This window comes from Myripristis murdjan, chromosome 15 (assembly GCF_902150065.1).
Source record: "Myripristis murdjan chromosome 15, fMyrMur1.1, whole genome shotgun sequence".
Taxonomy (NCBI): Eukaryota; Metazoa; Chordata; class Actinopteri; order Holocentriformes; family Holocentridae; genus Myripristis; species Myripristis murdjan.
Genome location: NC_043994.1, coordinates 1,708,303 through 1,732,673, shown reverse-complemented (window position 1 = coordinate 1,732,673; position 24,371 = coordinate 1,708,303). Strand labels below are relative to the sequence as shown.

The 24,371-nt window shown below is 41.5% G+C and overlaps 2 protein-coding genes and 1 long non-coding RNA gene across 5 annotated transcripts; all 3 read left to right on the top strand.

The window, feature by feature from the left end:
• The first annotated feature begins 585 nt into the window (after positions 1 to 585).
• fam98a (family with sequence similarity 98 member A) lies at positions 586 to 9,111 on the top strand. The gene is made up of 8 exons (XM_030069981.1): positions 586 to 745; positions 1,647 to 1,795; positions 3,307 to 3,441; positions 3,903 to 4,087; positions 4,454 to 4,534; positions 5,668 to 5,784; positions 6,323 to 6,490; positions 7,765 to 9,111. The coding sequence occupies exons 1-8, from the start codon at positions 708 to 710 to the stop codon at positions 8,440 to 8,442; spliced, it is 1,551 nt and encodes a 516-aa protein (XP_029925841.1). The 5' UTR covers positions 586 to 707; the 3' UTR covers positions 8,443 to 9,111.
• A 925-nt stretch (positions 9,112 to 10,036) lies between these two features.
• LOC115372258 (zinc finger protein 318) lies at positions 10,037 to 23,058 on the top strand. Of its 3 annotated transcripts, none has more exons than XM_030069980.1 (9): positions 10,037 to 10,384; positions 13,969 to 14,099; positions 14,353 to 15,139; positions 15,685 to 16,345; positions 17,633 to 17,706; positions 17,797 to 17,896; positions 19,916 to 20,034; positions 21,784 to 22,324; positions 22,472 to 23,058. In XM_030069980.1, the coding sequence occupies exons 1-9, from the start codon at positions 10,202 to 10,204 to the stop codon at positions 22,504 to 22,506; spliced, it is 2,631 nt and encodes an 876-aa protein (XP_029925840.1). In that variant the 5' UTR covers positions 10,037 to 10,201; the 3' UTR covers positions 22,507 to 23,058. The 3 variants fall into 3 exon arrangements, with proteins under 3 accessions (XP_029925840.1, XP_029925839.1, XP_029925838.1); XM_030069978.1 differs by having other exon boundaries at positions 10,082 to 10,115; positions 10,221 to 10,384; positions 21,784 to 23,058; XM_030069979.1 differs by having other exon boundaries at positions 14,029 to 14,099; positions 21,784 to 23,058.
• LOC115372261 (uncharacterized) lies at positions 16,387 to 17,277 on the top strand. Its single transcript, XR_003929439.1, has 2 exons — positions 16,387 to 17,186; positions 17,243 to 17,277. It is a non-coding gene; the product is annotated as an uncharacterized LOC115372261 (long non-coding RNA).
• Positions 23,059 to 24,371: the final 1,313 nt, after the last annotated feature.

Sequence of the window (24,371 nt, the reverse complement as noted above, 5' to 3'; positions counted from 1 at the left end):
ACTTAAAATTATGTTACTTGTTGTGCTTGATTTTCTAAAGGAGATTCTAAGGATAGATAGATAGATAGATAGATAGATAGATAGATAGATAGATAGATAGATAGATAGATAGATAGATGTAGTGCAGTGTCTGGACAATCTGCTGCTGGAACACAAGATTTTCCCAAAGTACATCTATCTGAGTGTGTTGATCTGAAATAGATGGGCTAGCTCATATAGATATTAAACCATTGCATATGTTGCCAATAACATAAATTGGCAGGTGCATTCTTGCAGGTAGGCTGTCAAGATGGATTTCCTTTGGAAGGTCTACATGTTGAATTCCTGCATGTACCAGTGGCGCCATTAAGGGGCAAACAGTGCCCAACCTGTTATGGTGATTCGCAACGATGTATTTAACCATAATCAGACAATACATTATTAAACGGCCATTTTAATAATCTTCTTTTTTCACTCATAATGAACTCAATAAAGTCGCCACTAAGACTGTCAGCAGTTAGTTGGCAAAATGAATTTGAGTGAATTGAAACAGGCATTATTGCGGCCAGCCCAAGCACCGTTACAAAAAAGAAAAAAGAAAAAAAATCCGTGTGGACCTCAGTGTGCCAGCAGAGCAACAGCTGAGCTGGCTAAAGTAAAAAGAAAAAAAACATATTGCAACTATTCCATATTTATAGGGCTTGACAAGTTAAATTGCCGTCACTGGGATGGAGAATGACATTCTTGTCTCCCTTGAAGATTTAGGGTAAAGCAAACACTGGCTGCAGCTTTCTGTCGACGGGCAGGTTGTGCAAAACTGAGAATGAGCTGGAAGTGCTTTAGCTAGCTTACGTAGTGCATTAGCTTGTTTAGCTAAACCAATTGATAGGGTAGGGCAGTAACTATCTAGCTGTTGCATTCTTACTACAATACTGAGTTTAGTTTATTGTGTAATTTGCTTGCTACCCAATGTGACTTTAATCATGCTTGCGTTTGCAGAACCTGTCTATATCACAGCGGACATGACCGAGCTGGATTCGGCCGTACAACACTGATTCATGCTAGTCCCGTTGAATATGGAGATGTCTGTACAAACGCCATTAGAAACTGTAATATCCTAACTATCTTTGTTAACCCACAAACGGGCTCGCATGAGAGAATGTGTTAGGACGCTTAGCGAGTGTTAAGGAGCCGCTCCCCTCTTCGGTATCCAGCAGATAAAAGAAAAGCGACAATTTTGGGTACAGTGTCAGTGTTTAGAGTTGGCCCTGGCCTGTCCCCTCAGGTGGACAGGCCAGGGCGACAGCCAGGTTCATGTCTTTGTAAGTGCTGCCTGAATGCAGGATCATAAAAGGATAGGCGAGAGTCTGGCAGCTGTTTAGTCTTGTGAATGGTAAGCCAACTAAGACTTTTGACTGCAGCTCGGCCTGTGGTTCATACACGTTGGAGTTAGGCACAGCCAACAGGCCTTAACCAGACAGGAGTAGCTGACAGCTCACACTTCATTTGAAAGAAGTCATAATCCACTGCTTATGTCAGACTTCTTGGTATTCATCTCTGCCATGCTGTACGAGTATGAGGGGAAGCAAAGAAGTCTGGGCTGAGCCTGAATAACCCAAACATCTGTCCAGGAGGTCACGTTCCATGTCTGGTGTGTGTGATTGCAGGTACCAGGGCCCTCTGTTGGAGGATGGGGCCCTGGAGGCTGCTGTGAGTGGAGGAGCGGCGTCACCGGAGTTCACTAAGCTCTGCGCCTGGATTGTCTCCGAGCTCAGACTCTACTGCAGACTGGAGGAGAATGTCCAGGCCACTAACTGTAAGAAACTTGGATTTAATTCCATCTGTACTGTAAGAGACATTGAGACTGAAAGCTATGGAATTAACTGTACATCAATGCAGAGCAACTCTGCCTCTGACTGGGGTTATTGGCTTTATTTATTTAAAATAGTTTAATAACAGCCAAGGCCTGGATTCAATTTGCCGTCCAAAATTCAAGTCAAAACTGCTTCATTCACATTAACTTATATAATAAAACCCAACAGAAGAACTATAAGGCGAAAATCATCAGAGTTAATGTCTACAAAATATACATAGTTCATGTTTCTGCAAATCTTATACTGAAGTAAGCAGAAGTGTTGCATAAAAATATCAGTATCGCAATATCGAGTGAAGTGCGCACAAAGCATCCGGTGTGCTGATCACCTCTGCTTCTCATTCACTGGTTGCCTGTTATGTCATGGAGCACAGGTTCACCACATGAGCCTTCTCTATGTTAAGCTTGTCACATGACTTGTATGTGGGCATCATTTCACATTATTATTGTATTATTCTATAGGTCAGTGTCCCAACACGCTGTTGGGATACCAAATAAACATTTTTAGCAATTGTAGATTGAAAGATAAAGCATTTTCCCATAAGTTTATGAATATCAGCATTGAAATCTCAATACGCCTCAGAAATACCCCACTGTGATATTTACAGTGATATACCATGTGTGCCCTGTATTGTAGAACTCAATCATCATTTTTCCTCCCATTCATCCAGCCATTGGTTTCCATTCATTCCACTATGATATGAAAATGAACTTTCAGAGACTTCAAACATTCCTCACACCAGTATTGTAGTAAATGGACCAATCAGTCAAAATCAGTGGTATGATTCCCTCCTCCAGATTATTAAAGGCCACTTCAGACTTCAGGTAATGCTACACACCAGGGACACTAACAATCTCTGTCACCTTGCTTTATGAATTGTATTTATCACAGTGTTTGTAATCTGGCAGTGATGGATCAGTTAAATAGTGAAATCCTTACACAGCCATAGACAAAGTGGAACCACAAAGGCAGTTTTAAAATGCAACATTCAAAGTTGGCTCCTCCTCTCAGGCTGAGGTCACTGCCGGCAGTGAGTTTTTGTTTCCTGGGATGGCGACGGAATGAAATGAACACCCAAAATGTAAAACATTCCTTCGCCGTCACAGGAAAAAAAAATGGCCCACCAGCATCTACCTGTCCAACAGAAAGCAGGACAACACAGCGTCGCTCTTCACCCGCATCCTCCCCCTCAGTGCTCGCCAGCAGGTGAGAGCCAACTCCAGATCCACTCTCGTTGTGCAACGAGCTTTGTCTGCTTGGTGTTTCGCCTCGCTAGATGTCGACACACACACCAATACACACTGCTAGTATTCTTTGCTACACTGCTAGCGGCTCATGAATCAACATTGAGAGGGATTATTTTTGTATGAGTCTATACATTGTTTTTTTTTTAGGAAAATCCTACTCATTCTGCCTGTAAGGCTTCAATCCTGTGTCCATTCACCCATCGCAGGTCCGAGTGAGGCAGAGGGCTTCCAGCTAGAGATGAGTGGCCTGCTGTCAGAGCTGGCCTGTCCCTACTCTGTGCTGACCAGTGGAGATGTCACCCAGAGGCTTCTTAACAGGACCAACTGCCTGCTGCTCCTCAGTACGCCAGCTGCACACTACACACTCTCTCTATGATGACTACAATGCTAATACTTCACCATACACTGTACTGAGTCATAGTAGGCTCCATGTCAGTGACACTAATGGTGCACTGTATAGAAATGTTTTTCTTGTCATAAAATTATGTTTGATTATTTGCAAAAAAATTTCACAGTATTTTTGTTTTTCCCTTTTTGTGTTTTTGGTAATTTTCTGGTAACTTTTTAATAATCTCTTACTAATTTTTATGTCATTTCTTGCTAATTTGCGCACAACCTTTTTTGCCATGTTTTTGAAAGAAACCAAGTGAATTTGCTTTCCGCAGCCTGAGGCTTTTTTTTGGCTTTGTTTAATTTGCTTTCTAATTTTTGCTTTGTAAAGTCAAGCCCTAAAAAATGTGGCTCTCTGAAATCGAAAAGATACCAGAAACCAGAATTAAACAAAATACTGTTTTTATCTCAGCCTTTCTGGTGTCTGAGCTGGAGGCATCCAGGATGATCCTGATCAACAAGCCTCAGAAGAAGGCTCAGGAGTCAGAGGGCAGCCCAGTCTTCATGGAGCTGAAGGGCATCTGTGTTGCTCTGGGCATGTCCAAGCCCCCTGCCAACATAACCATGTTCCAGTTTTTCAGTGGAATTGAGAAAAAGGTGAGTTCTTGAGAGAGATGATCTGCACTCACAATAAAAACAAAATGGGTTCGACTGTTACAACAGGCCTTTTGTGAATATCAGGTCTCAGCCAGTCATTTTCTTCTGCCTCTAACATGACCACAGCCACAGAAAAAGAGTCTTGGAAAACTCACTCAAATATTTTCTTAGCACATTTCATTTATTTGTTTCATATCTGGCACCCTCATTTGCGTCATCTGCAGTGGGAGCCTTCAGACACCTATATTACATGAGCCCTAGTGTCTAGGTTTACATAGTAAGTGTTTTAGTGTGGGGAATGCTTTTACTCTTGTCCTGTCATTATCAGCATGGTCCTGTGTGATACATATTTTCCTCTTTTCATAGCTCAAAGAAGCCATAAGCAGAGTCCCAGCAACCCATGTAGGAGAACCTCTAATGAAGAAGGCTCTTGGACCTGTGCACATGGTAACTGCTTTAAGGGGAGGGGTCGCAAATATTTAGCTTGGTTTACAATGGCACACTTAAGTATCTGGCTTTGTGCACCAGGGTCAGGAAGAGAGAACCAACTGGGAAAGCAAAAGCTGCCTGTGTAAAGGGATGGTTTGGCCATTTTGAAAATTTTGATATTTCACTTCTCTGCTAGATGTTCTGTAAGACAGTAGTGGTGCTCTCTTCCTCTCATTGTTACTGAGTGCTGGATACTGGCTGGATGCTCCACATGCTAACAGGTGCTGGCAGGTGCCTGAAAGGTTCATGAAACGTGTGGGACACACGTGAGTGGAGAAAAAGAAGAAGCTAGCCGCATTATCACTTAGCAGCTATCTTTTAGTTCTCTGGAGAAAGTAGTTATTTTTGTGTACATGTCTTCAATGAAGAAAAAAAATGATGGCAAACTAGCAGTCTATTTCCATCCCTGTTGTGGCTGCTATTCCACTGGCATGGAGTGATACAGGAAGTGTAGAACTTACCAGATCTTTCTGGATGCTAATAATAAGAAAAATACTGCTTTAAACATCAGCGATAGCCCTAAAGAATATCCCTAAAATTTTGAAAAAGTCATGGACATTTTTAATAATGACTATAAAAGTTGAACTTGAAACTGAGAAGAGTGAACAATTAACATATTTTTATTTCCTCAAAATCAGCTGGCATGTCATTCAAGGAAACCAGCCAGTGAGAGTCAAGAGACGTGGTGCTTGCCATGAGACATAGTTTATTTGTATTGTTACACTGCTGTCTGGTTGTAAAGCTTGCCATACTAAATCCACAGAAATGTCTTGTGTGGTTAATGAAAAAGTGATGTAAGTGTTGAAACCCTGGAACAGTAACATGATCAAAACTATTAGTTAGTTTCAGAAATCAACACTTGTAAAGTTGTTGATGTTAACCCCTATTTGAGTGGAAAAAGGCGTTTTATTAAAGAATGAGAAGAACATAGCACTACTACTGTCCTACATAACAGGCACCTTGAAGTTTTTCAAAATGGGTGAACTATCCCTTTAACAGACCATGTTTTAATGTTGTTGTAGAATGGTTCAATGGATTATATTTTGGAAACAAATGACATGAGTTAAATGACTGTTTTCTTGTTTTGCTAGGAAAAAATTGAAGCTATCAACCAAGCACTTGTGAATGAGTATGAAGTAAGAAGGAAGATGCTGTTGAAACGTCTAGATGTGACCGTTCAGTCCTTTGGATGGTCTGACAGAGCCAAAGTATGTGGAAACATCTCATTCTGCTTGTCAGATTGTTACTCTTTAACCTCCTCAACTCCTCCAGTCCTATCAATGGGTTTGTCATTACAAATGCATGCTGTGCTGCTGAGTTTTGTAAATTGTATTCCAGGCAATTCGTGCTCTAGTGGAGATCCCAAGGTTTTCAAAGATCCCAAATATGTCCTGCTGAATTACTGGGAAATATGTAAATGATGCATAAGACATCTGCATACTTTGTATTTGATGTAATGCTGCAGTCATAAAACAATGGCATCTTGGCTTTGAATATTTCACTTAGTAGAAGTGTGATGGAGCATTAATGAAGCACTGCAACGAGCAGATACACAATATGGATGTGACATTTGCCCACAATGTGGAAAAAAAGGATTTTTCTAACTCGCAGTTTGCGAGAATCAGAGTTCAAGAGGTTAACAGTACAGTTTGTTGACTGTTGCATATGTTTTTGTAATACATTAATATTTATTTTTCATCTTTCCAAAAGTTGATTAATGAAATTCCCTTGTTTTTTCTGGTTCAGACGCATGCTGAAAAGATGGCCAAAATTTACCACCCATTGCGTGCAGCCCTTAGCATGAAGAGCAAGATCTCTGTCGCTCACCTTTTAGCTGCACGAGATGACCTTTCCAAAATCCTGCGCACAAGCAGCGGCAGGATAAGGGAGAAAACTGCCTGTGCCATTAACAAGGTGAGCATCCCTCAACATGACTCTGTTTTTACTATTGCAGATATGTGGCAGATGTGCACAAGTCCATTCTCTCACAATCAACTTTTCAGTGTATGGTCTAAAGAAACAAAAGTTATATACACAACACAGTCATATTAAAAGCATTGTGGGTAAGTTTCATGGTCATGAGGGACTTTGAAATAAAAAAAAAAATCAAATGTCCATGTGTTTCAGAACAAAACAGTGGTAGCATTAAGGAGGTTTGTCTGGTTTCTGCTGGCTTTGATTGATTCACTGTCACAACAGCTGTGACTTTTAAAAAATACGCAAGTTAAAACCGATTGTCTAAATTAAAAGTTGAAATGGTATAGCTAATCATATTGTAATATAGTTAATAGCAGAAACCATACATTGTCAGTCTGCTGACCTTTGGTTTATAGTTTTAATAGGAATCAGCAGGGACCTCCCAATACAATTTGATTCACATTACTGGTTCTGGTTCCCTATGTATTGTGATTCTGTACTTACTGCAATTCTGTAGGTACTGTGATTCAGTATTACGATTTCTTGTGATTTTTGATAACGTTTTGAAAACAATAAGCTATAATATGCTGAATCAACTAATGACAATCAAAAGGAAGTCAGTCAAATTCACTTTGAGCTTTTAGCGTTTCTTCCAGGATTTGCAAAGCGGTGTGATTTTTCACTTGTTTTCAATTCTGGTGATGATCTGGGTGATTCTCGGATTTTTGTTTGGAACATAACATAAACATAATTTATTTCCACCTCAAATAAAATAAATTTATACATTTAACTAAAGATGAAATATCAGGGGCAGCATGGCAATACAGAAGTCATCAAAGAAAAAAATCACAAATCATAACTAAATCTTTTTTTTTTATTGACATCCTTTGTTTACAGTAAAAACACACCTTGTTGTAGCAACTCCATACACAGCTTACCTGTGGGTTGTACACAGTGGCACAAAACTGAACCAGCCAACCTAAGTATACTTTGATATCAGTTCTGATCTTACACGTTTTTAAAAGGAAGCCCATTTAGTGTTGAGTATGTGGTTTTTAACACACATAAATTACAGCAGCTGGCCAAGTACGGCCAAGTCATCAATAAAGGTCAAAAGCCCTAACAGTCCCACTATAATGTACTGTGGCCATTTTGTCATATGGGGCAGTAAAATTGTAATTATTGTGCTATTTATGTCATATTTCTGCATTATAAAAAGATGTTAATGGCCAGATTTGGTCCTACCTTTTATTACTTGTCTTTTTCCTCAGGTTCTGATGGGCCGAGTTCCAGACAGGGGAGGCCGCCCTTGTGAGATTGAGCCTCCTCCTCCAGAGATGCCCTCTTGGCAGAAGCGTCAGGATGCTCCCCAGGGAGGAGGACACTATGGTGGGGGCGGGCGGGGAGGAGGTGGAGGAGGAGGCAATAGAGGGGGCTATGATCAGTACTCCCAAGGTGGCCGCGGAGGCTACGAGAGAGGAGGAGGGGGCTATGGAGACAGGGGAGGTAGAGGTGGAGGAGGTGGCAGAGGGGGTAAGGTGCAGGGAGGCTGGTCAGATGGAGGAGGGAGGGATGGTTACCACCAGGGTCACTATCAAGATGGAGGAGGTCACCACGGGGGAGGAGGGAGAGGTTACAGTGGAGGAAACTACCAAGGAGGCTTCCATGATCCTAGCTATCCTGGAGAGGGCCATCAAGGAGGAGGAGGAGGTGGCTACCATGACAACTACCACCAGGACGGTGGTCGGCATCAGGAGCGAGGAGGCGGCCGTGGAGGTCGAGGAGGCAGGGGAAGAGGAGGCCGAGGAGGAGGAGGACAAGGGGGAGGCTGGGGAGGAAGAGGCGGCCAGAATTTCCACCAAGGAGGACAGTTTGAACAATACTTCCAACATGGCGGGCAGCAGTACAGCCAAGCAGGCTTTGGTCAAGGCAGACATTACACTAGTTGAAGACGCAGAGTTCGTGCAAAGATTGGCCACATTTCAGATGGGAGCGAATGGAAAATGCCTTATCTAGAACACAAACAGAAAGCATGGTTAAAAACCACCAAAAGTTTGAATATGGAGGTGTTTATATGCGTGATATATACACTCAATATAGCCTTTTTGTGAATTATGGCTATACTACAGAATACGGTTCTAACGTGGTATTTTTTCTCTTACATACCTGGGTGTTAATATATGCATGTTTAGCTCTGCTTCCTCAATATTCAAATATTTAAGCCAACGATTTACAACGATTAAATTGTTTGAGTAGTTGGCGTCTGCTGTCTTGACCTCTTCTCAGCACTAAATTGGCCTTATCTTTGAGATTATTCAAGGGGACAGAATCACAGAACTAAGCGCTCATGCACCTACTGTATATCTGATGAAACAGTATCAGCTATTACACAAGTGGTTGTTGAAGTCCACCTTATAGTTTTATTGAATTTGAAGAATACTTGAAAACTGGATCAGTCTTTGAATTTGTTTCAGTTGGATTGACTGCGGGCTCCTTTATTACTTATTTAAAAGACACCACCTGTTTTTGCTCATGGAAAAATGTGTACATACAAATGTGGATGTTGGAAAGACTGCCTGGATGTGTGAATGAGATTAGCAATAAACTCTGACATGAGAGCACTGCCGATTCATTATTATTGTTATTATCATTTGGTAACATCTTTTGAAAACCTATGAAACTGCTTTTTTAATTGAATGTTTATCAGCAAATACAAAGTTTCACATACCACTAAAATCCTATAGTAAATAAATCTTGCATCAGCAGTATTAAATATGCCAGAAAAATAAAGATAATTTATTCAGTGTATTATGAAGTGTATCTATAATGTAAACAGTTCTGATGCCTTTGTGATTCTTGCAATGTGATTAAATATAATGACCATAAAGGCATTCAAATTTGGTTCCTCTTAGAACCATTTACTTTAATGAACATGAAATCATCATGAAGTCAATAATGGACATTAGGGTTATCAAGGCATCTGAAATACTAAAAGACATGACTTCCTTTCAAATATCTGCAATTAAGCAATTTTGCCTCCTTATTCAAAACTCTCACAAATACGATATTAACAGGACAGTTAAGTAATATCTGATAGAATACAGATTTGTTCTTGAGTTTGCTATCCCTGTTATTCCAAATACTGTATCAACCGTATGCAAATAATAAATTGTCATTAAGTGATAAGTTTTTTAGAAACCAGTTACCATAATGAGAGATGCTTTTTTTGAGAGTTTTATGTGAATCTTACATTTGAGTATAAATTTTAATTTCCCTAGCTGCTGAAAAGTTACTTTGGGAATATGGTCCAGATTTGTGTATTACTAAGAAATTGTTGCAACTACTTGTTTTTTTAACTTTGAAAATCAAACTTTCAGTCAAGGCCAACATATGTCTTTCCTCAAATATTGGGATTTGTTTTTCCATATGTGATTAACACATTGTGGAATATGCCACTGAACGGCTTGACTTAAACTTTTGACGTAACGTAAGGAGTATAATTGGCACTGAACTAGAAAACCGTTTGAGGGCTTTTATTTTGAATTAATCCGGATGTTATTGTGAAACGGTGCTGTACTTCCGGCGGTAGCTAGAACAACAAGCATGCAATGCATCCCTCAAAGTGGGTAACACCGTTACTTTGGAAGCACATTCTCTCTTAATTTGAACTTGCTTACTCGACATTAGCACGCTGTCCTGAACAAGAGTATGTTTCGCCGGTTTCCAGCCCCCGGCCAGCAATCACCCGGCCAGGCGCCGTACGGCCATCCCGGTGCTCCCCCTCTCAGAGGGCCGTTTGTACCGCGGCTCGGTGTTCCTCTTCCTGGACATTTGCCGCCTGGAGCTTGTGGACTATTTCCTTCTTATTCTGCAAGAGGGCACTTCAGCACTGTATGTACCTAATAACAAGACTAAAACCCCTTTCCAACTGAGGCTTAGCAAGCTAGATTGCACAGCAGAGCCAAGTTACAGTGATCCGTAGGCCATTTCTACCAGGAAAGCGACCGATATTTTAAAACTGTTTTGGGTGGTTATTTTGGTCTGTGGGTTAAGGTTGGGGTTAGGCATAAGTTGGTTATGGTTAGTATTAGGGAGAGGCTGTAGAGAATGAATTTACCGTATTCCACCAATTAATCGCCGGGCCGCAAATAGCCGCCTGGTTCTTTTAAACGCCTGGGGTCTGCACCCATTTTGCGTATTAAACGCCCACCCGAATAAACGCCGAGGCGATTATTTGCATTATATTGAGGTAAACCCCAAATAAGGCTATTCACCTTATTTTTGCAGAAGTAAACAGCCGCACAATAACTGTGCGGCACTTCCGTTTTCTGTCAAAATAAGAGAGCTAGCTAACGTTAGAAAAAAGGGTGTACCGTAATCTTAAATGACCGACTAACTCTTATTTTGACAGAAAACGGAAGTGTCATGGGAACGACTCGCAGCGCGCCAGTTTGACGGTTTGCGCTATGTTTGTATGTACAGATATGTTTACTTTATGCCTTACTTACATTTGTACTAAAAATTATGTTGGACAGTAACTGTCATCACAATAATGGCCTGGTGCAGGTCTGTGTAAAAATAAATAAAGGCCTGCAGTGAATAGCCGCCTGGTTCTTTTAAACGCCTGGGGTCCAAGTTGATTTTGCATATTAAACACCCGGGCTATTAATTGGGGAAATACGATAAGTCAATTAATTTCCTTCCCCTCCTAGAAAAAAAAAAACTGACCACAGTGAACCACAAGCAGTAAGAAATCGGACTCCCCAAATAGGCTGCTTCTGTTTCATAAATCTATGCTGAATATTCTAGCAATAAGGTACAGTACGACATGAAGACATGTATAGGAGCTTCTTTAAAGTAGAACAGAGGTCTGGGCAAGATACATCCACAAGCACTGTGATTGGGCATAAAATTCCAGTTGTTGTCCATTTGCTAAAATAGTTTTGATTTAAACCCTAAGCCAACTATAACCCTAATTTAAAAAAATATAGACAAAAATAGAACAATGAAAAATATTTCATTTTACAAATAAAAACGTTTGGCATCTCCAACCATAAAATGCCTGGTAATCAAACAACCAACAGCAACAAGCTGGCCACACAGCAAATACACTCCTGTCTCAGTGATCTGTTCTACTAGATGTGAGCAGTAGTCCCTCGTCTATCAGTGAAGTTACCTCATGTACTCTGTTGACAGTTCTGTTTGCTAGTAAATGTGGCTTCTTAGTTATCTCTGCTAAGGTGCCAATCAGCCGAAATCATGGTCCATATTGATGCATTTATGACATGATGGGTGATAAGCCATAACACTGTCTCAAAGCTCAAACAAAGATAGGGATGTAGGTGGATGTTATTACCTCTCACTTTACTCTGAAGCTGGTCTGTATTTTTAGAGAATTCTGCGCACAGAAAGCAATACACAAGTTTGGCTTGCTACAGTCATAAAACCAGAAATTCCACACAAAGGTATTTTTGTGCTGTATTTCATTTTAAAATGTCACTCTCACTTTATTGCACGGTCTCTGGTTTTGCACATCAAATAAAGCGCTTCTTCTTTATCTACCTGTCAGTAGAGTGGTCTGCGCCGCTCTAGAAAATAGTTCTTGGGGAAATATTTGCTTTATATAGCCAAGGATTAGCTGAGGTTTATGAATGTTGACAACTTTGTTACCCACAGGAACAGAACATTATAAGGTGGCTGTTTAAACCAAAACTTCATATTAGAAAATGGAGGGATTTTAATTATATGTTATGAAATATTTAGTACACCCACATTATTTGGAAAATGGTCTGTTGCAATGTAATGTATGTAAATAGTAGTAATTGGGTCTAACATTCAAAATCCCTGGTATGGTCCTTTTAATTTCAGCTGGAGAGAAACATAATGGAGCAGGCGCCATGTTTGCCAAATATACTGTAACATTACTTCATTTACTTCATTTCACTAGTGCCAAATGTGATACATGGTCGCAGAGTTGAAAGCACAGTAAAATCAGTATTTTGCAAAGTCACCGAATAATCGTGTTAAATAATTGTGATCTCGTTATTGATTTAAAAAAAAAAAAAGCGTGATTTTAATTTTTGCCATAGTTGTCAGCTATAGAATGAACCCTTCTGATTTTGGTTAGCCCATGTCCCAGTCCATCTCTGCATGTAATCAAAACACCAACATTAAAATTTCTCCCACAAAGACGAATCCTAACACTTCATGTCATACTCACTATGTCAAGTTTGTTAAGCTTGAAGTTGTAACATTTTTGGCCCTTTTTCACTAGTACCTACTCGGCTCGACTCTACTCGGTTTGAGAGCTTTTCCGTTAGGCAGTAGTACCTGGTAGCAGGTCCCATTTTAGGACCTACTCAGCCGGGGTTCCAAGCGAGCTGAGTCGAGCTGAGTCGAGCCGAAATGTGACGTAAACGCCGTGTAGGCCACTGATTGGACAGTGAGTGACGAGAGCGACTCCTGCACGAAAACCAAACCCGACATTAAAAAAAAAACAAAAAAAAACTCAGAGACAGATGGCAAGCAAACCGCGACCGTGGTCAAATGAAGAGGTGGAGACTTTTCTGAGCTTGGTGGCGGCCCAAAGAATCCAGAGGGAGCTGGACGGTGCGCCACCTTGCTATGACGACTCCACCCACGGCGAGGTGCTACTCAATTGTAGTGGAAAACCACCTAAACCGTGTCGAGGCGAGTAGAGTCGAGCTGAGTAGATACTAGTGGAAAAGGCCCATTTGTCTTGCGCCAACCACAACCAAATATCCATACCCACTTTTTCCACAACTTGTCCACCATCGTAGCTTATTTTCTTAGGTATCAATCAACTGCACAGAACCCATAGACAGTATTCACTCAGTAGCCATTTTGCTCTGTTCATCAATCGGAACGTGGTGAAATGACAACAATTTGTCAGATTCCCCACATTTATACGACATGCAACCTGGAACACAGCAACACCACATGCTACCAGCATTTGAGCTTTCCAACTTGAGCGTGACGACAGAGGAAGATGGCTGCCATGTGAATATGGTCTGTGGCCAAGTATTGAATCAGTAGTGTTTTTTGAACATACAAGCACAAAAATTGCAGTATCATTAACACAGAAACTTGATATTTTCTAAGCAGCTGATGTATTAATTGTGCAGAGTGAGCTACTCCTGCCATAGATGTATTTGCAACTGTTACTGTAAGATTTGAAAAAAAAATGCATAGTGGGAATCACAACCTGTCTGCATACATATTGAATATTCATTTAAATACCACAACATATATTTGCACATTGTGTTTTGCATATGTTACTTGTGCATGTTCTTACCTTGTCCCCTTCATTTAGAATGTGAAAGAACCTCAGGGCCGTAGAAATGCCCCTTTCATATAAATTACAAATTTACCACATCGAGAAATAAAAAATGGCAAGAAAAATGGTATTGCTCTTCTGTAGAAAGTACTGTAACATGAATTCTTAATACTCTCAGGCCCACTGTAGCAGCTTCTCCATAGACTCTAGTAAAGTGAATACTTTGGGCACCCAACAGATCGTCCCTCCTGCAGACACACAGCAACTTCAGATCCCACAGTGGAAACCCATACCTCCGGCAGACAACAGGTGTGTATGTTTCTGTGTGAATGTTTTTTGCTGAACATTCAGTATTTTTGGCATGGATAATATTTATGTATAGGTCTCTGTAACAATGAGCTAAGTTGCTAATCATATACTTAGTATTTGAAGTTTTGATCATGACTGAGAGTTAAATGTCTTATGTTATTTTTTATGCGGCCAGGCCGGTGCACTCTGATAAACATTGTTCACTTTGTTGGTTGCAGTCAGAAGTTTTATACATGTGTATTTCCATTAACAGTGAGAGAGCTAGTGAGGAATTCCTGAGGTGTATTGCAGCCAACAAGCCTCTCCCAGGCTATCTCAAAGGGAATATGGCATACAACCTGGCTGATGCATTTAAGTCAGCAAATGCCCTGAAGGCATCAGTTAAATCAGACCCTGAGCTCCAGAAGCATATGACCAGAAGGAAAAGCCGTAGCAGAAGCCGAAGTCCTGCCAGAAGCCATGATAAGAGTGAAACCAAGAGCCGTGCACGAAGTACAAGCCGAGGACACAGCCGAAGCAAGGAAAGGAGCAGTAAAAGTCGTGCTCCAAGCCGCAGTCGCGGAAAGAGCAGGGCGAGAAGCAGAAGCAGGGCGAGAAGCAGAAGCAGGGTGAGAAGCAAAAGCAGATCGAGAAGCAAAAGCAGATCGAGAAGCAAAAGCAGAGCGAGAAGCAGAAGCAGAGCGAGAAGCAGAAGCAGGGCGAGAAGCAAAAGCAGAGCGAGAAGCAAAAGCAGGGCAAGAAGCAAGACCAGAGCAAGAAGCAAAAGCAGGGCGAGAAGCAGGAGCAAGACCCCCAGAAAGAGTCGAGCACGGAGCAAGAGCCGGGCCAGAAGTCGAAGTCGCAGTTGCAGTCGTGAAAAGACCAGATCCAAGGACCACAGGAAAAAGAGGAGCCCTAGCCAGAGCTGCAGTGGAAGTAGCGTCAGCAGCAGTCATAAACCCACAGGAAGTAGTCTGTTGCAAGGACTGCAGCTGTTAATGAACAGCAAAGAACTGGAAGACCAGTTGCCCACTCTCAAGGATGCTATCCTTACTATTCAGGTAATGGATACAATTTTTATTTGTGTCACAGAACATTTGCAAGACAGGAGTTAGAAGGGATAATTTAATAATAACAATAATAATAATAATTTAATAACTCCTACGAGTTTTAGTTTGTTTTAGTTTTAAAATATTTCTTACTCAGGTACTCATCGTAGACTGGTTGACCAGTTGACTGATTGTGAAATTATTCTGAATTAACATTGTGCAAGCCTCAACAATTATTTCTTTCCCAGTGGAATTACAGTGCAAGTGGATCATGGCTGTTAAATGGCTGTAGAAGGAAGCGCTATTAATAGAAATCATTAATTTTCAATTATTAATTCAACATTTAATCACCTATTGATTCATGTACCTTATGCAAGCAGTAATGAAAAATGTTTTTCATGGTATATCATGTATTTATTGAATACATTCTTTGAGAACAAGACATCAGATATGCATAGAGTTTAGTAGACAGGTTACTGCTGACAGTCATGTAGACCCTCATTAGTTAATCCTATAATCTCAGGGGTAAATTCTGATGATCTCTTTCTGTTGTACAGACCTCCAATCAAGATGAGAAAGTGCACTGTGTCACCAGTGAGGACAGTCAAGAGATTACAACACCGGTGGACAATGACAGCACGGTCCTTCCCCATGACAGAGTGGGTGGTGACTTCTCCTGGCTCCAGACACAAAATCAAGATGACTCTTTGGATGCCCAGAAAGCTGATGACCTTGAAGACGAGGAGTCATTCCTCTATGGGAATGAAGACATCGGACAAAAACAACACAATAAATCCATCCCTTACACAACTTTTTCACAAATTCTAGAACCCCAGCATAGCCAAACGGGGAGTTGCCCTACTGGAAGTCAGCAACATTTTCAGAACAAATCCATGTTTGGTAGCCTTGGGGATTCATCGAGTTTAAGCGCTGCCAGTGCGGAACTGAAGCCTAAGCAGGAGCTTGTGTCCTCAACCCCTGACACTGCCGAGTATGAGAGGATTAAAAACATGCTGAAAAACATTGGCCTTAACTTGGGTACAGCAGAGATCAGCAAGATGGTGGTGAAGATGCAGGAACAGGAGCGGAAAGAGGGGAAGCAGCTGCCCTTGGCACAGCTTCCTGGTTCAGAGATAGCAGCACCAGTATTTCCATTGGCAGCACTGGGCAACACAAATGTACGGCAAGCATTAGAATCTCTACAGTCATTGATCAAAGGTGAGAATCTGTCTTGAGTCAAGAGTAGAGCTTACCGATTATGTCTCCTAAGTTCATGTTCACATTAGCTAACAACTTTGTTGATGGGGCTCTCTGCTGATTGATAGACCTTTTTCACAGAAGCCATTGACATGAACTAAACACAGGTGTTACTAATGACATTAATTAAGGTTCTACCCCTTTTAAGGCTTTGTTCAGACTGCAAGCAAATCAGATTTGTTTCTCAAGTCAGACTGTCCACACTTATTTACAAGTGATCAGATTGGATTTGTGTCTCCAGACATCACCAACCTGTCTGCACGGGTTTCTATGGTAACGACGTAGGTGTCAGTAACTACGTATGCTGGTGGCACTGTTTTCCAACACAGACGCAGGAGAAATGTACAGAGGCCTCCAAACCAATGTGCCAGCAGAAAATATATTTAAGCGTCTGTCCACAAACTGTTGTTTTCTGTGTTGTAGTAGCAGCAGGGATTATTTAATTCTACTTAGCTGTCCTGATGCACCCCTGTCACTCTGGATTTGACATTGTCCTTGTGTGTCGTGTTGCAAGTGACATGAAAGACAGTTTGAAATCCTGTTTGAATATAGACATGATGCACCAAGCAGGTAGAAGCAAATAATAGTACAGCTGCAGCAGTCTGTTAAGATCAGAAAACTGCATCAATTTACTGTAATGCAGCTTTTCAACCAGGAAAGACAACACAAACAACATGACATAACAATATCCAGATAATATCTGCTTATGCCCCAATACTGGCATAATATCAATAGCCCCAGTCAGGGGCACAGATTGCATTTGTATATTGGTGTCATGCAATTAAGATTTCTTTACAGGCCTGTAATGTTTTTGGTGTTACCTTTTCAACATAACACCATTTTGATGGGACAACACAGATAACACAAAAGCTAATTTTCTAGCATTAATAAAATTTCCTAGGAAATAAATGGATTTCTGGTGACTTGTGTTGCTTGCTGTGTGAATGCGTAGCTTATGTCTAAATAGCAAACACAATGTTTTATTTATTTATTTATTTTATTGCTTTTGGGAAGCAGGGGCCTATATGTCATGGCTTCAGTCAGTCAGCAGTGAGGTCCAGAGGGATATGGTAACATTGATGTTGGCTAGAGGATGAAACCAGTGACCCAATGGCCTCTCCATTTTTCCACTATAAAGCAGGGGGTTTCAAACTGATTTCAAATGGATATTCTGGACCTTGCACATTTATCTCTGTTTGTATCGTTTGATGCATTTAATTTTTGTGCTGGTATGCTTTCTCCCTTAAGCAACAAAGGAGAAGCGGGCAAAAACTGAACCACATGGCAGTAGCGTATCTCAGATATCAGTCGACAAACACAAGGTATTACCAGTTACTCCTGACAAAGGTCTGACAAAGGTCAAAAATGATAAAAATGCTGCCTTTTGAATTTCTGTCATTCATGTTCCCCAGGCAGGTAATGATGCAGACAGTAGAAGAAAAGAGAAACAAGCCAGAATAAACCAGATGGAGATCTTGATGAAAGAATTTGAAGCACTGCTGAAAGATGATGGTAGTGTATTTTTCTCTGTGACATGCTTCTGCTTTGTGACTTGCATATTTTCCTCATTAAATACCTCTAGGTGCTTAAATTAGGATGCACCAATACCAGTACATAACAGATCCAATCCAGATATAATACACAGATTGGATATCAGACTGATATCGGACTGTTGCTGATCCTCATACCAATAAGAAATAAGATGCACACACACAATCCTCCCAGTGGGATTTCTATAATATTTCTGCAGTTAATCTACCACTAATACCTCCACAACAGTCTGTTAGCCTGGCTGTAGCTAGTGAACACAGGGTTTTTTTTTCTTCTTTGGCAGTGCCTTTCCACATGCATTGAGGTATATGGTATAGCACAACAGTGTGTGTGTTGGTACTGCAGTCAAATTAGAACATTCTACTGTAGTGTTTATTACTCTGAGCAAATTGTACCTACTAGTAGTTGATAATGCATTGTTGTGCACTTGCACATTTGTGCAAGTTTTTCAAAACATGAAGGAGTTGTCATAGCAACTAATATACACTATATTGCCAAAAGTTTTCACTCAGCTATCCAAATCATTGAATTCAGGTGTTCCAATCACTTCCATGGCCACAGGTGTATAAAATATAGTACATAGGCATGCAGACTACTTCCACAAACATTTGTGAAAGAATGGGTCGCTCTCAGGAGCTCAGTGAATTCCAGCATGGTACCGTGATAGGATGCCACCTGTGCAATAAGTCCAGTTGTGAAATTTCCTCGCTACTAAATATTCCACAATCAACTGTTAGTGGGACTATAACAAAGTGGAACGACAGCAACTCAGCCACAGAGTGGTAGGCCACATAAAATCACAGAGCGGGGTCAGCGGATGCTGAGGCGCATAGTGTGCAGAGGACACCAACTTTCTGCAGAGTCAATAGCTACAGACCTCCAAACTTCTGATCTTCAGATTAGCTCAAGAACAGTGCGCAGAGAGCTTCATGGAATGGGTTTCCCGTGGCCGAGCAGCTGCATCCAAGCCTTACATCACCAAGCGCAATGCAAAGCGTCAGATGCAGTGGTGTAAAGCATGCCACCACTGGTTGCCAGGAGAACGGTACTTGTCTGACTGCATTGTGCCAAGTGTAAAGTTTGGTGGAGGGGGGATTATGGTGTGGGGTTGTTTTTCGGGAGTTGGGCTCGGCCCCTTAGTTCCAGTGAAAGGAACTCTTAATGCTTCAGCATACCAAGACATTTTGGACAATTTCATGCTCCCAACTTTGTGGGAACAGTTTGGAGATGGCCCCTTCCTGTTCCAACATGACTGTGCACCAGTGCACAAAGCAAGGTCCATAAAGACATGGATGAGCGAGTTTGGTGTGGTAGAACTTGACTGGCCTGCACAGAGTCCTGACCTCAACCCGATAGAACACCTTTGGGATGAATTAGAGCGGAGACTGCGAGCCAGGCCTTCTTGTCCAACATCAGTGTCTGACCTCACAAATGCACTTCTGGAAGAATGGTCAAAAATTCCCATAAACACACTCCTAAACCTTGTGGAAAGCCTTCCTATTAGAGTTGAAGCTGTTATAGCTGCAACAGGTGGGCCGACATCATATTAAATCCTATGGTTTAAGAATGGGATGTCACTCACATTCATATGCGTGTGAAGGCAGACGAGCGAATACTTTTGGCAATATAGTTTATATATAAAGTCTACTTTACCTCAAGTTGAAATAAATTGATGTAGAATACATTTAAATTTAATGCATTTTTGGAAGTTCTTTCAAAAAAATTGTGTGGTTTACTACAGGCTGGTGTAACCTTGGATATAATACCAACAATAAATAAATACATAAATACAATATAAAAATAATGATAATAATAAGAGCTATGTTACCAGATCGGTACTCCATATTGGCCAATACCCAAAGCCCAGGTATGAGAATCGGATCAAGAATGAAAAAAAAGTGGATCAGTGCAATCCTATAATCCTATAATAATGGCACATACATGTTTTGGGCATTCAGTGCTTTTTTCTCATATTTGCAGGATCGGATTTTCTGACACCAGTGATTGGATTCTACTGTCAGAAATGTGAAGAGTTCATTGGAGATTTGAGCAACGCTGAAAGTCATGCAGACACCCATCACCATAATGATTCTAGCAGTGTAAGTACTCATGTTAACCCTACCGTAACCCAAAACTGCTTTCACAGTTGAAATATCATTATTAATTATCATCTCTCCTTGACAAATACTAATACACACAAAAAACATATCACTAATAAACAAGACCAAAATGGCAAAAATACTCTGACTAAAAGTAACAATGGATTATTATGACAAATGGACAAGGCAAAAGGAAGAGAACAAGTTTGCGATCATTTCACAAGAAAAGACAAAGAGGCTGATTGTAAACTGCACAATGCAGTGCTAAAATACAGCAGCACAGCGCCTAAGACTTTTTGCAATGGTTTGTGGGGCAGTCCCTCTATAGAGCCTGTTTTTGTGCCAGGACTTCACAGCCTTCGGCAGTTGCAGCCTTCTGCCTGAAGGAAGCGGGGTGAAGGGGCCATGACCAGGGTGGTGGTGTCGGCCATGTTCTTTCTTGCCCTCCTCAGCGCCCTCATGTTGTACAGGGACTTGAGGGAGGGCAAGGGGCAGCCGATCACCCTCGCCACTGAGCGAATCACCCGCTGCAGTTTGATGAGGTCCCTGTTAGCTGCAGCAGGGAACCAGGTGATGATGGAGTGGGTGAGGATGGACTCAATAATGGCAGTGTACGGCAGCCTGAATTTCTTCAGCTGCCGGAGGAAGAACATCCTCTTCTGGGCCTTCTTCAGGAGAGCCACGCTGTTAAGATCCCACTTCAGGTCCTGACTGACGGTCATGCCAAGGAAACGGCATAACTCCACCCTACCAGGGTGGTGTCATCTGCAAATTCATCAAATGTCATCTGGACGGATCCCTGGCCCTGCTGGGGTGCAGAGGTGATGGTGGTAGTGGCCCAGAGGGGTAGAGGAGGGGGGGCCGGGGGGAACTCCTTCTCGAACCTGCAGTAGAAGTCATTGAGCTCATTGGCGAGGGAGGTGCTATCAGGCAGCTGTGGATGCTTTAGTTTGTGGTTGGTGATCTTCTTGAGGCCTTTCCACACGGAGGAGGGATTACCCTCAAAGAGCTGCTGCTGCAGTTTCTCTGAGAAGTGATGTTTTGCCTCCTTCACCGCTTTTGCGAACCTGTACTTGGCCTCCTTGAACCGGTCGCGACCCCCACCTGGCCGTCTCCTTCTCCATTCGCAGGCGCCTGAGTTGGGCTGAAAACCAGGGCTTGTCGTTATTGTAGGTCTTCCTGGACACCTCCTCACAGAAACTGACGAATGATGAGAGAGTGTCAGTGTACTCATCAAAGTCATTTCTGGCCTCCGGCCCCGCCCACTCAACAAACTCCTGGTCACAGCCTGTCTTCTCCAGCATGGTGTGGAGTCGCTCTCATGCCTCGCTGGACCACACCTGAGTGAATAACCTTGACCGTGATCACATGATCATGACTGCAGATATTGTCATGGTTTTTGTAAAATCGCACGTTCATTGAAAATAAACTGAACTGGTTATCTGGGCCAAAAATCTTGATTTCTGCCAAATTTGTACACTATTTTGACCTTTACAGTCTGGACTAGAAGGCTAAGTTGAACACAGAATCCATCTTACAAAGCTTCTCAAATTTACTTGGCATTTCTCAAAACCATCTTGACTAAGGACAGTCTTGAAAATGCTTGTAGATCCATGATTACTCCTGACCACTTGCTAACTCTACATTGCATTGTCATCCAAGATGGTTGTTAAAATGGTGAACAAAGTGTGAATGGGGTCTTCATGCCTTCACACCGCAAAAATAATGTTTTTTCATATCTTTCTGCAGCAACATGGCTCAGTGGATAAGACCGCTGGAGATAGCAAAGGACACTCCCGCTATTATAGCAGCAGTAGCAAGCACCCCCACCCCTCAGACTTGAGAGATCAGAGGGTTTCCAGTTACTTCAGGGATAAAGGAGACCACAGGAATCACAGAGACATGAGGGACGAGAAAGACCAAACCAAACCAAACCAGACCAGACACAAACCTGACAATGACCCCAGAAGCCACAGGAGCGACCAGGAAAAGAACTCCTCAAAGGAGGGAATGATGAAAGAGAAGGTGCCGATAACAGTGTCCCGTAAACCGACGCCTCCTCCTAACACGAGGCTCAAGGAGGAGGTGGATAAGGTCCAGGCCATGGGAAAGCATGGCAGGATCAAACAAGAGGAAACAAATGGTAAAGGACAATCTTCCAGGTGTGACAGAGACAAATCAGAAAAATCAGAAAGTACTGATAGTAGTGATGATGACAGAGAAAAATCACATAAAGCCAAGTCACCGAAAAGGAAGAAGAAGAAGAAGGAGAAAAAGAAGAAGAAGGAGAAAGAGAAGGAGAAAGAGAAGGAGAGGGAGAAGGAGAGGGAGAAAGAGAAGCAGAGGGAGAAGGAGAGGGAGAAAGAGAAGGAGAGGGAGAAAGAGAAGCAGAGGGAGAAGGAGAGGGAGAAAGAGAAGGAGAGGGAGAAAGAGAAGGAGAAGGGGAAGGGGAATAAGTATAAGAATAAGTGATCTACTATACTTCGTTAGCTTGTCTGAACTGGACATGTCCATAGTTTCATGCAGACAGCTTGTTTCTGCTGAACTCTCTTCAATTGCAATTGAGTCAAGGATCTGTACACAAGGACAGTCTTCCCTTTTTTCAGTAAACTCATGCTTGCTATTTTTTGTTAGCCTTCACATGACTGACAGTTGATGTGGGATTGTAGGCCTCAAAATAAATCAAGTAATTATAAAAGATACACTTGTGTACTTGCAAACCTAAGTAGAGATGTACAACTAAAATATTGTACATTTCTACTTAAAAACTTGTTCATGTTCATAATTTATTTGTCAGCATTTGGCAAATCTCAAGTATGTCCTCATGCCCTGATTTTATTGTTTTAAGGGAAATATTTTTTGAGGGCCCTGACATTTTTGGCCATAACATTATATTTGAGTGTATTTTTCAAAAGGACCAATAAGAGTGTAGTGTTAGCAATATGTGATCTGTTTTTACAGTTGAATTTTCATTTCCCTCTTAACCTGTCTGCAATGTCATTTAAAATACAGAATGACACAGATGATTGTCTACTGTGATGACTTTACGTGGGGCAAGGAAAACAGCAAAATATTTTGTCCAGCAGAAGTATTATAACAAGCTCTTGTGTTAACAAGCAAGGCAGTAACCTGTTATCGACTAATTTTATTTTATGTATTAACATTTTATCATTTGAAATTGTTAATATTTTATCCTTATGTTGCGCATTGGCCATACCACACTTCAGATTTTGAGTATATGGAAAGACCAAATTGACCAAAGTACCTAAAATGTATGACAATTGCAGAGTAACATTGATAGCTGTTATAGATACTGATTGTAGTTATTAATTAGAGAACGACCGATTAGGCCTATCAGAGCCGATAGTATCGGCTCTGATACACTATCGGCACTATCGGCCCCACCGATAGTATTGGCCCGACCGATTGTATCGGTCCAATAAACATTACGAGCAATAGTAAACATTACTGAAATGAGCTGAGCACGTGCCTGATCCTCTCCTGGATCTAATAAAAATGCATGCGGGCCGCCGTGGACTCTTATAGCCCGAACACCTGGGAAGGAAACGAGTCAGAGGTAAGTTAGCGACACAGTTCAATATACTGTAGCTCCAGTCGTCCCTCTATACACATTATCTTAATGCAGTATTCAATGACAAATCACTGTGCGCTTCCTTTCATTACAGGAGGATGACGAGGTGGAACGGCCCAGCCTCCCTGCTGTGCACAACTGACTATGTTGGCTGACATACGCAAACATTCAATAAACAAAATACATTTATGAAACAACCATGTGTGTTTCTGTTCCCCATTACAGATATTGTGCCAGTTTATCAGTTAATCCATTATATCAAGTAATACAAGTTACTGTTAACTGTATCTCATAAAGGCAGCCCACCGTGCATTCCAAAAAATAAAGTTTAAGTCAAATCTAATATTTACATTTTACAGATTAAGATTTTCATCACCAGGATGTAGCATAATCTTTTACATGGTTCCATTCTCATAGAATCATACCCAAATGACTTCTAAGAATGACAGAGGTGGTCAGATAATTTAAGTGAAATCTAGTACTGCTAATTTGTATACATTCATTCAATATACAACAAGCATGAAATTGCTTTATTTGCCAAGCATGTTACAGGGAATTTTGCTAGGAAGATTCAGACAGAAGGTCCAGGATAAACTAGAGTGTGGATTGGACAGCATATTTTAGTCCAAACCTAACCTCAGCCACTGAGCCCAACCCAAACTGAAGAGGCAATCTTGTTTTTGTGTCCAAACCCAACCCGAGCCCCAGATTTTGCTTGTCCTCCATCGGTAGGTTACATCTATTG